Here is an 11,037-nt window from a genome sequence, read left to right as displayed (position 1 = left end):
TCAATGACCGCTCTCTTCAGAATATCTAGATACAAGAAAATACTATTTGTATCTAGAAAATTACAAATATCATTAAACTCCCATATGTATAAGATCGATTTTTAAAATATATAAAATATATAGTTATATACACTATAATAGCACTATCTGTGCAATAAAAAAAATTTCTAAATCCGTGAATCAGTAGCGGAGCAACGAATTATTGATATCCTAAAAAAATCCCTCCACTAGGCCATAAAACTTTTTCGTGACACAAATGTTCCTAAGATAAAAAAATATCATTTCGATTAAAAAAAGATTGGTATTTTTTTATATTTGTATGTATGGATGGTAAATTTATTTTTTCATTATAAACCTATATTATCAGAGTGAAATAAGCTAAAGCAATAAATTTGTTTTTTTACTATACATGGACGAAAAATTAGTTCGAATTAACTTAACATTGCAACTAGGATAGTCTATAAAATAGGTAAATACGAGTATAATGGTAAGCCAAATCTCCAACATTTTCTAAACATAAGTAATGCTTTAATCTGACATATAACTTTATTAAACAATAGATTTATGGGAGAAAGTATTTTATTAAATCCCACGGCAGTTTTAAACTATAATTGTAAACGTTATTACTTGTTAAAGTGCAAAGTCGCCGAAGTTTTGAAACTAAAGTATAACTTTCGAGTTAATTAATTTCAGACTGTTTGGAAAGCATCATTATACTACTTTTTAAGATTTTTTATTCATATTGAACTATTTTTAATGCATATTTTAATGCCACTACGGGGGTTGTTGCCGTAACTCTCTACTACAGCTAGATTATTTCGTCATTTTCTGTCGGATAATAATGAAAACATAATTTGTAAAATAAACATTTATTATATAACATTACATATTAAAAATATGTCACAGTTCATTTAGATTTATTTTTCGTTTTAAACTTTTGATTGGATTTCACAGACTTTGTTTCATTCTTGTTTTTGTTATTAATTTGTCCGATTTTTTTCTTTTTCTTCATTTTATTTTTCAACTTCTTTGATACTTCCAATTGTACTTTCTCAGTAACGTTTTGTTCGTTTTTACTAACTACAGTAGGATTAGATTGTTGTTTTTTCTTTTTGTTTTTCTTGCCTTTCTTTTTAGGACTTGGAGTATTGCCAACTGAATTTGTGGAATCTTTTGGTAAATCTTGTTGGGGTTTTTTGTCGACTTTTCCTGTTTCATTTGATTTATCTTCATTTACATTTTCATCAATATTTGATGTTTTTGCTTCTGTTTCGCTTTCTTTCAATACTTTGCCTTTTTGTTTATTTTTCTTGTTTTTCTTTTTCTTTCCCTCAACATTGTCTTCTAATTTTTCTTCTGGTGCATCACTAGAAACAATACATTTTTCAATTATTTTTTATTATCTGTATTGATAATTTTGACAAGCAATAACATAGTTTTATTTGTTGTTTGAAATTATTGGATTTAATCAAGTGTTATTTAAGTAAAGTAATAATCTAAATTACCTGTTTCCTTTAGATTTTTTCTTTTTCTGTGGCTCTTTTGTATCTGAAGGTGCTGGCCTTTTTAGTGGACCATTAGTTGAAGTCGCATCAACTTTTTGTTCCGATGTACTTGCTTCACCATTCTCTGTGGCCACTTTCTCATCATCCACTTCTTCGTCATCTTCATCTTTAAATGGTTCCGGCTGGAATAAAAAAAAAACATTAGTTTTGAAAAATAAAACTGAAATATTAACAGTACTAAACTTGTTAAAGTTTCACTTACAATGACGTTGGAGAACTTTTTAAGCTTGGCAACGAAAAATCCATCCATATTGTGTGTGTGTGGGTAGAATCTTCTCGTTAATTTTAATGATGGATGGAATCTATGATGTCTGTATTTAACGAAACCTTCAGTTCCAAAATCTAAGCCAGTCGGTACCAACTTCACATTACGTCGTTTTAAAGCATGATTTACCACCCATTCATTTTCCTCTGGTAAAATAGAACATGTTGAATAAACTATATATCCCCCTGTACTTGATTTAGCATTGCAACAGTCGATTGCAGATAGCAACAACTGCCTTTGTAGATTGAAACATCTTTGAATATCTTTCTGATCTTTTGTAGTTTTGACACTAGGGTCTTTAGCTATGACCCCTGTTCCTGTGCATGGTGCATCCAATAAAACCCTGTCAAAGCCCTTTATTACATTAGGGAATTGCCGACCATCATAGTTACATACAACAGCATTCACAACACCTAGTCTATGGAAGTTTCCAACAACAGCTTTCGTACGCTCTTTATTTGCATCATTTGCGAATAAAGCTCCAGTATTTTTCATAATTGCTGCAATATGTGATGCTTTTCCTCCTGGAGCCGCACACATATCTAAAATCCTTTCATTTTCTTGTGGAGCAAGTGCCATTACCGGCAAGAAACTTGACGCACCCTGAAGGATATAGTGACCAGCTAAATATTCAGGAGTTGCACCTATAGGAACCGTTGAACTGTATATAACTAAGCCCACTTTACTCCATTTCCCAACAGGGTCCAAATTGACCCCTCTATTAATCAGTGCTTGTGCCAAATCGCGTCTTCTAGTTTTAAGACTATTAGTACGTATGGTAACAGGTCGTGACATTTCACTCGCTTCCAAAAATTCTACAAGTTCCTGTACTGGGAATAATTGCATGAGAATTTCCATTAAAAACTCATTGTAGCTGTAATATGTACACAAATCTTTTAGAAGCAAGTCTGTGTATTCACACCGTGACTTGCCATCTTGCTTTAATCGGTTAAAATCACCCAAAACAGTGACAATATCTTTAATTCTTTGATGTATATCTTGTAGACTGGTAGGATTTTGCAATTCCTCCTCTGTGGGAAATGCAAATACATCTTGTTTGGCAATATTAAGTTGCATTTCTTCATCAGCTAGTTTCTGGTTCATTTTTTGTTTCTTTTTTAGTTTCAAATTGGCTTTTTCAATTGGTAACATGTCATCATCATCATCCTTGTTAACACCATCATCTTTCCCATCCCCTTCACTGGAGTCAGAGTCATAAGTCATCTTTGGTGCATCATCATCACTTTCTAAGCCATTTTCACCAGCATTTTCATTATCAGAGTCTTCAAATAAATCATCCAGTGTTCCAACCTTAAAAAATGTAAATTTACTAAGATTAAGGTTTTTTTTAAGATTTTTATACATTAAATCTTTTTTTTACTCTATAATAAGATAGAACAGTAATTATTTTGACACTGCACCTTTCCCTTCTTGCTAGAAGAGTTAGGACAGACCCAAAACAAGCTAGAAATATGTCGTGATAAAAGAAATGTGCGAGTGCCAAGTTTTAGATAAAAAGACAGCAAAGTGGAGGAAATTGACAAGGAGATCGGACTACCATATGGGATACAGGCTAGGGAGAGAGGAAGAGAGAGTAATTACTTTTGTTAGATATCAATTTGATGTAAATATACTGCATGATTGTTCAAACACTCAAATACTTTCAAATCATTCATATTTACTACATATTTAAATTTCTCAATTGTAAAAATAAATACAGTACCTTATAGTTTTCTTTGTCACCAGTTTCTTTTTTATTCTCTTCTTCACCTTCTTCATTATCATCACTGTCCTGTTCAGGTTCAGAAGCAGATTCAAGTTCAGAACCTGACTCTTCATCACTATCTTCCACGGGTTTATCTACTTCTTTCTTTGTTTTAGGTTTCTTCAATTTCAACCATTCCTTATTTTCATCGGTAAAACCTTAGAAAATAAAAGGCCAAGTTATATAAAAATATAACAACTTTAAACTAATGTAATGTTAAGTCTAAAATAATGGTATATAAATGTTTTAATTTGTTGTACATTTTATGGTATTGTCTTAAACCTTAATGATGTACTTTGATATCAACATTTCCTAACCAATGTAGTCTGTAGCTACATAAAATTAGTTAGAAAATAAAACTTTTCAACAAATTATTAATAGTAATAAATAATCATTAGAAACAAACATCAATAAATATTCTCACCTCCTTTAACTTCTTCATCATTAGAATTATCCTCTTCAATAATTTTCTTTTCTTCTTCCTGGTTTACATTCTTCTTTGCTTGTTTAGCAGCTTTCCTTTTTTCAGCTAACTGAGCTTTCTTCTTTAACCTCCTTGCAGCTCGCTGTTTTTGTCTATGGCTCAATTTTTTTGTATCACTTTCATCTTCAACTGAAATATGAACACAATATCTTGTAGTTCACAGTTTAGTTTAACACTAAACTACCAATGAAGGTGTACAAAAATTCATTCTAACTCCCAGATGATTGCTTAAATTGTTTCAAGAGAGAAGAATTCAAGAATATAAATATATTAGTAATCAATCAATCAACAACAGCATAAAAAATGTTAGTCTGTTCGTCTGTCATTTGTTACGTCTATTCTAATATTTCGTATGGAGTAAAACATAAACAGCCTCTAACCTAAAATATACATTTACCATATTCAAAAGACCTGAAGTAACTTTAAAACTTAAATAAAACATTGATACATACTTAGAATATAAAATACATTATCCAATAATGTAAAGCAATAATACTTACGAAGTTCCTTTCTAAAAACTGGATCGGGCTGCTTACGGGCTTTTCTACCCGGTCCTTTCTTAACTTTCTTGGTCTCGTCGAATTTTGCTTTACGTCCCATCTTAACGCATAACACGTGGATTGCTTACTTATTACTATTAAAGCTTAAGTTTAATTTAAAATATTTAATTGTTCGTAATATTTACTACAAACAACCACGCTTTCTTTTAAGAAACACGTGCCGGGAGCAGAAAAGACGTTGTCGTTGTCAATTTTTGACATTAACATTAATTTGCAAAGAGTAAAAGATAAAGACAATAAATAAGTTAAAAAACGATAATGAAGCTCAAAATTAGACGATAGAAAAAATAGTAATAAAAAGCCGAATTATAGGAACATTTACCATTTAAAATAAATAATAGCCTAAGTTGATACCATGAGGTACCTATAATCTTGAGCTATCATAATTTAAAGTCCTTTGAAATTCTATCTCTTAGTTTCTGTTTTAATTTTGATTATATAAAGCTCATTTTTTGTTTTCTTTGATAAAACATTCGTTTAATTTAATTAAAACATTTATAAGCAATTTAACAATCCAAAAATTAAATTAATTTAGGTATATTTGAAGATTTTCTCCATTTTTTTTTCGAAATAAGATTCTAAACTTTTAATTTTTTTAACATAATATCAACTATAGGGAAAAGGAGGACCATAAAATAATTACGGTAAAAGTGTATTTAACTCAATCATGTTTTAAAACAGAAATGTAAGCATTCTTGATTGAAAGCAATATGGCAATAACATCACCAAACAGAAAAATTTTAAACAAGGAAAAGAGTTTTTAACAATATCAAATGTCAGCAGTCAGCTGTCTTGCTGTCAGTGTCACTGTTTGTATTGAAATGATAGTATGATACTCAGTTGAAAAATTTATTATATTTTGCTTCTAAGTCTTCTGTTGTTATTAAGTTGTTTAAAAATAGTAAAAATGGAAAAATCGGGATAATGTGTGTCATGTTTAATTTTCCTGAAAGATAGTTATTACAATAATGTTAATTTGTAAAGGTTATTCATTGGGTTTAAATATTAATTTACTGCGACGCACCCTCATATGGTAAAGGATTAGATTTTTAGAACAATTAAATTTGCATATCACGATCATTTTAGTGCTGGTTATGCTAAACCGATGATAAGATTTTGTTCTTCCCGAAGTTTTCAGGGTCATCACATAAATAGATATGAAGGTAACAATTCAAGTATTCATTGTCAGTGTCAAGTCACGGGCCAACAAAGTCGAAATTTTTTCAACTTTTCGAAGCCCAGTCGTAAAAGAGAATACAGTGGAAGGCAACTTGTAGGGTAAGATTTTGTAATAACTACTTTTACCGCTCTTTCGAACAGATTCTAGTAAAAAAAAAATATTTAAATAATGTTGAAATGTCTATATTTAACAACAATCAATATCCTGTTACTAGAATTGTGAAAATAGCACACAATCTTAATGTCACTAAGATTATGTTAATATGTCTATTAAAGCAGAAAACATGCATTAGCATAATTGTTCATGACCTTTTTTCCAATACATTCATTATCAAACAACAGCTATATAGATATCTTGAAATAAACATAAATACTCATTAGTTAGCCATGACAAACCTTTGGCTTTTATTAAAATATAAGGTGGTCATTTGAATTTCTGAAAATACAGAGACCTTGCTGCATTTTTTGTGTTGTGCCTATATGTAATGCTGTTTAATCATCAGTGGATGAAGAAAAAAAACCTAGCATAATATCTGTATAATTTGTAGTATTGTTTTATCTGTATATATTTTTTTTACATTATGACTTGTTTACTATTATTTATATTTATTTATTTTACCAATAAAATATTTACATTTGTATTACAAAATACAGCTTATGGTTACAAATTAATATCTTCAATACATTTTTGTTAGTTAATAATGAAATATTACCATATCATACTAATATTATGAATGCGAAAGTTTACATGGATGCATGGATGGATGTTTGTTAGAGTTTGTAGCCTAAACAGCTGAATGGATTTCAATAAAATTTGGTATAGATGTAGAGGATAGTCTGGAAGAACACATAGGCTATTCACTTTTGTTTTTTTTTTAATTCCATGCGGATGAAGTTGTGGGCACAAGCTGGCTATTAATGCTTATTTATACCATTTTTCAGATATTCCATGGACCAGATGTTTGAAGTTGTATCAGATGTAGAGAATTACTATACATTTGTCCCGTGGTGCAAACAATCCATTGTATTTAAGAGAGGACCTGGACACCTTAAAGCGGACTTGATTGTTGGTTTCCCTCCAATAAATGAAAGTTACACATCTAATGTTACCATGGTAAAACCTTATTTAGTAAGGGCTGAATGTGTGGATGGCAGGTTGTTCAATCACATGTTAACTCTATGGAGATTTAGTCCCGGGTTAAAAAGAGAACAACAATCCTGCGTTGTAGATTTTCAAATATCTTTTGAATTTAAATCAGCTCTCCATTCTCAACTGTCAAACTTATTCTTTGACCAAGTTGCAAGACAAATGGAAGGTGCCTTTATTCGAGAGGCAGGAAAAAGATATGGCCCTGCTAAAATGCAGCCAAAGAATTTACTGCTCAATAACCAAACACTTAAAAGTTGACGATAATCAAAATTCATAGAAAAATTACAAAGCATGTATTTATTTTTAGCTAATTAATTTAAAACATTATTTATTGAAATTCCGAAGCAAAGCTTCATGAAGTTTTAATAAAAACATACATAAAAGTATTAATTATTTATTTACATTTGACCACATTGTGATATTGTTACTGGGATTTTGGGTTTATTGTTAGGCCCTGTTGGTACGTTTTCTATTTTTCTCATAACTAATAATCCATCAATTACTCTACCGAATACAACATGTTTATTGTCTAAAAAGTTGCACTTTGCACAAGTGATAAAAAATTGACAGCCATTTGTGTCTTTACCGCTGTTTGCCATTGAAAGAAGGCCTGGTGAATCATGTTTTAATGCAAAATTTTCATCTGCAAATGTACTCCCTCCATAAATGCTCATAACACCTGTGCCATCACCCTACGAAAGAAGATAGAAACATAAATAATTAGGAAATTGTATTTAAAAATTAATAATAAGTAGTAAATAAAACTTACATTAACAAAGTCACCGCCCTGTATCATAAAATCTTTGATTACTCTATGAAATGTAGCTCCTTTGTATCCTAATGGAACTCCATCCCTTCTGTATTCGCCTGTACAGAATTCTCTAAAGTTTTCGCTAGTTTTTGGGACAACGTCGGCAAACAACTCAAAAATCATTCTACCAATTTCCTGAAAATGAGTAAGTTTGAGGTTATTTTAGTTAAAACAACAACACAGATTTTTTTAAGTTCAGTAATACTTCTTAGCCTAATTTAAAGAATACTTACAGTTGTCCCGACTGTGACATCAAAAAATACTACTGGATTATTTGGATTTCTAAGTTGTGATTGAATTTGGTTCCAAGTAGGCATTCTGATTGATTGTTAACTTGTTTGTTACCTAATACAGTTTTGAAACTTATGGATCAATTTCCTTATTTGGTATCTTTAATTATTAAATCACACAGCCCTCTGTTATCTTATTAATTAAGTTTCAGGTTTAGTTCAGTTTGCAATTTGTTTACAAAGTTTGAAGCTTCAATCAAGCGGCATTTTTTGAAGTTGACATTTATGACAACTGAATTACTGAACTGAACAGACTGCTATATGAAATTATCAATTACTGAAAAGAAAATCAAACGATAATTTTAAGAACATTTGTAACAATAAATTGCTATCCTTTTAAAACAATGAAGATTCTAATTTTCTAATAAGCGAGCTAAAAGAATGACATTTTTCGCACGCTTAGTGGAACGCACCCTCTCATCTTTGCATGACACAATAATTGCCATTGACAATGATAAGTTAATAGGTTGACAGTCAGTGACAAATGAAAGTGAACATTTTTGTTTTTGTTGGTTTTGTGATAAATAATCGTGAATATAAATAAAAAATGCTTTATATAACTAATATTTGAAACTTAAAGTAATGAAATAAACTAGAACCAAATAAAATTGAAAAACCATGATTCACTGATGTAAGATGGGATCTCAGGTTGTAGATTATTATCAAGTTCTCCAATGTGGTAGAAATGCAACATTAGAAGAGCTTAAAAGAAATTATCAACGTCTAGCGTTAAATTTTCATCCAGATAAGATCTCAAGTGAGGATTATGAGAAATTCCTTGATATTCAAAAAGCTTGGTCAGTTTTAAGGGATCCCCAGTCACGTAAAGAATATGACGCGTTACTTTCATGCGAAGAACATCGTGAGGTGCTTTTGTATGATTCAATATCAGTGTCAGATCTGAACTACGACGCTTGTAATAGTGTTTATTCATATCAATGTAGATGTGGGGGATTTTATTTAGTGGCTCTGAGTGAATTATTGCCGCCAAAAATTTATGTGGAATGTGATGAATGTTCACTTTCAATACAAATTAATGTTGCGTCATGATAATTTAATGTAAGTGTTCTTTTAGTTGTAATTTCATGTAAGGAATTAAATGATTTCATAATGTTTAATACATTGTTTGTTTTTTTTTTTTGGTTATGGACGGTTATGAAGGTACTGAAGTTTATGGACATGTTATGCTTTGTTCATACTTACAAGTTGCAGGTTTTATGAGGTTACTTTGTTTAATGTCTTAATAAAAAAACAAGTAATCATTATCTTTCTCTAACAGATACCTTCTACTCTCAAAGGGTTAGCAAACAGGGTTTTGTCCTCCGCATACCTCTTAACATCCATCATCTCAGTCATCACTGAACTTGGTCATGTCACCTTTCACACAATCCATCTATCTCTTTCTAGGTCTACCTCTACCGATGTACCTCTCCACACTCATAACTAATGTTTTTTTGTTGCATGCAAATTATCTCTTCTCAACATACTGTACCATGCTAACCTTTTACTTCTTAATTTTAATAAATAAAAAACAAGTATTGTTTAATAATACCATTTATTTTAATGGTTAGGCTTAGTACATAAATATATAATTTTGACAACGTAAAATTATCATAATCATGGTTAACTTTATGTAATGATGACTTGTAACCTAAAGTACATATTTTGTACAACTTATTAATAGGATACTTTAGAAGCATTCATAGAGGAAAATAAATTACTAGCATTATATATAAATTTCGAGTGAACTTTAATAATTCTTTACGTTAAAAGATCTAAGGCTATCACATTGAAAATCGTAATTCAGCACGAATTTTGTTTTTTACAAATAAATTGGCAAGAAACTAAAAGAACAAAAATTAAATACATCAATAAATTCTTTTAATTAAATCTATAGAGAGTGAAGGAATAGAGAGATACTAAATATAGCCAGTGTTAAATTTGAAACAATTTGCCATACTACAACGAATAGCAAACTGTCCTCTATTCATGGCCGCTGGGGGGACACAACGCGGTCTCGCGCACTCCTTGAGATTACAACTTTTTATTCCAGCAATCGTCGTCATGTTCGCGATTAAAACTGCTTTCTAAACATTGGGCATACATAAATTATTTACACACTATTGTGCACAGTTTTGTACTTTTAAATTCACATAAAAATGCTATAGAAGTCCAATAGTTCCTAACACACTCTGCAAGCGGTCGCTCCGCAAACACGTCAGCATAGTCTCACTTTGTTCACACATCTGTCCATAAAATTCTTCTTCCTCTTCGTCTGCGTGGCAGCGTCTAAGGGCGTGGGCAAAGGGATTCTCTCGTGCCTCTCATCCGCATCTAAAATTCCTTCGCAGCTACGACATCTGCGCGATAACTTCTCGGCGTCCATCAGTCTCTCGGGCAGGCTGTGCAAAGCCTTGGCAGGGGAAGTCGATTTTGATGTGCTACTCGACAATCGTTCACAGCTCTGGGAAGTCATAGGCGAAGCTTTTTCTAAAGAAGATTGACGACTTCTCCGTGGTCTGAAAAGAAATTTAGCATTTAATAATGTTACCTATTGATATTAAAATTACTAACAGCTGCAAGGTTATATGTGCACCACTCGATACAAAGAATTACGTTACGTCAGTACTGCACTGGAAGATTAGCTAGATCATTGACATATATGTCCCATCCCTAACTGTCATCTGTCAATGTCATTGAGACATATTAGAATAGCGCGCCATTCTGGCGAGTTTTCAGCATATTTTATTTTCTTTCATTCCTGCTGCTTTAATTCTTTGCAGCCTTTGTAGTTATAATTTCATTTTTAATTCTTTATGCTTTACGTTACGTGTTTTTTTTTCTTGATTTTTGGTTTTTATTTTCTGGTAGAATTAGCGGACTGAGTGTTTAAGTTAATTATATTAATATCTAGCAGTGTTACCTGATAGGCGGTGTGTGGGGCTGCGCGGGCGGCGCGGGCGGCAGG

General features: G+C 31.4%; 3 protein-coding genes and 1 long non-coding RNA gene across 5 annotated transcripts; 1 reads left to right on the top strand and 3 right to left on the bottom strand.

The window, feature by feature from the left end:
- Positions 1–4,830, bottom strand: LOC106109139 (25S rRNA (cytosine-C(5))-methyltransferase nop2). The gene is made up of 7 exons (XM_013290542.1): positions 4,580–4,830; positions 4,020–4,208; positions 3,554–3,753; positions 1,768–3,141; positions 1,506–1,687; positions 936–1,367; positions 1–25 (listed from the first exon to the last, which is right to left on the bottom strand). The coding sequence occupies exons 1-7, from the start codon at positions 4,677–4,679 to the stop codon at positions 1–3; spliced, it is 2,502 nt and encodes an 833-aa protein (XP_013145996.1). The 5' UTR covers positions 4,680–4,830.
- Positions 4,831–5,443: 613 nt separating this feature from the next.
- On the top strand, positions 5,444–7,283 carry LOC106109444 (coenzyme Q-binding protein COQ10 homolog A, mitochondrial). 2 transcript variants are annotated; one of them, XM_013290949.1, is made up of 3 exons: positions 5,444–5,672; positions 5,778–5,917; positions 6,761–7,283. In XM_013290949.1, exons 1-3 carry the CDS (start codon positions 5,670–5,672, stop codon positions 7,224–7,226), a joined length of 609 nt encoding a protein of 202 aa, XP_013146403.1. In that variant the 5' UTR covers positions 5,444–5,669; the 3' UTR covers positions 7,227–7,283. The 2 variants fall into 2 exon arrangements, with proteins under 2 accessions (XP_013146403.1, XP_013146402.1); XM_013290948.1 differs by having other exon boundaries at positions 5,771–5,917.
- A 63-nt stretch (positions 7,284–7,346) lies between these two features.
- On the bottom strand, positions 7,347–8,318 carry LOC106109445 (peptidyl-prolyl cis-trans isomerase H). The gene is made up of 3 exons (XM_013290950.1): positions 8,013–8,318; positions 7,738–7,914; positions 7,347–7,660 (listed from the first exon to the last, which is right to left on the bottom strand). The coding sequence occupies exons 1-3, from the start codon at positions 8,094–8,096 to the stop codon at positions 7,367–7,369; spliced, it is 555 nt and encodes a 184-aa protein (XP_013146404.1). The 5' UTR covers positions 8,097–8,318; the 3' UTR covers positions 7,347–7,366.
- Positions 8,319–10,333: 2,015 nt separating this feature from the next.
- LOC106109217 lies at positions 10,334–11,037 on the bottom strand. Its single transcript, XR_001225993.1, has 2 exons — positions 10,993–11,037; positions 10,334–10,588 (listed from the first exon to the last, which is right to left on the bottom strand). It is a non-coding gene; the product is annotated as an uncharacterized LOC106109217 (long non-coding RNA).

Source organism: Papilio polytes, unplaced genomic scaffold, assembly GCF_000836215.1.
Source record: "Papilio polytes unplaced genomic scaffold, Ppol_1.0 DF821289.1, whole genome shotgun sequence".
Classification (NCBI taxonomy): Eukaryota; Metazoa; Arthropoda; class Insecta; order Lepidoptera; family Papilionidae; genus Papilio; species Papilio polytes.
Note: the sequence above shows the minus strand (reverse complement) of the source record. Positions and strands in the feature narration are given on the sequence as shown.

What these genes read in the sequence shown, in the direction of transcription:
- LOC106109139 (XM_013290542.1), bottom strand. Translation starts at nt 4,679, where the DNA reads ATGGGACGTAAAGCAAAATTCGACGAGACCAAGAAAGTTAAGAAAGGA. An exon ending in AGTTTTTAGAAAGGAACTTC is followed by an intron (nt 4,209 to 4,579) that starts GTAAGTATTATT and finishes TTCATATTTCAG; the next exon opens with TTGAAGATGAAAGTGATACA. An exon ending in TCTGTGAAATCCAATCAAAA is followed by an intron (nt 26 to 935) that starts GTTTAAAACGAA and finishes TCTTGTATCTAG; the next exon opens with ATATTCTGAAGAGAGCGGTC.
- LOC106109444 (XM_013290948.1), top strand. Translation starts at nt 5,608, where the DNA reads ATGTTAATTTGTAAAGGTTATTCATTGGGTTTAAATATTAATTTACTG. An exon ending in CTGCGACGCACCCTCATATG is followed by an intron (nt 5,673 to 5,770) that starts GTAAAGGATTAG and finishes TTCTTCCCGAAG; the next exon opens with TTTTCAGGGTCATCACATAA. An exon ending in AGTGGAAGGCAACTTGTAGG is followed by an intron (nt 5,918 to 6,760) that starts GTAAGATTTTGT and finishes ACCATTTTTCAG; the next exon opens with ATATTCCATGGACCAGATGT.
- LOC106109445 (XM_013290950.1), bottom strand. Translation starts at nt 8,096, where the DNA reads ATGCCTACTTGGAACCAAATTCAATCACAACTTAGAAATCCAAATAAT. An exon ending in ATGTCACAGTCGGGACAACT is followed by an intron (nt 7,915 to 8,012) that starts GTAAGTATTCTT and finishes ACTCATTTTCAG; the next exon opens with GAAATTGGTAGAATGATTTT. An exon ending in AGGGCGGTGACTTTGTTAAT is followed by an intron (nt 7,661 to 7,737) that starts GTAAGTTTTATT and finishes CTTCTTTCGTAG; the next exon opens with GGTGATGGCACAGGTGTTAT.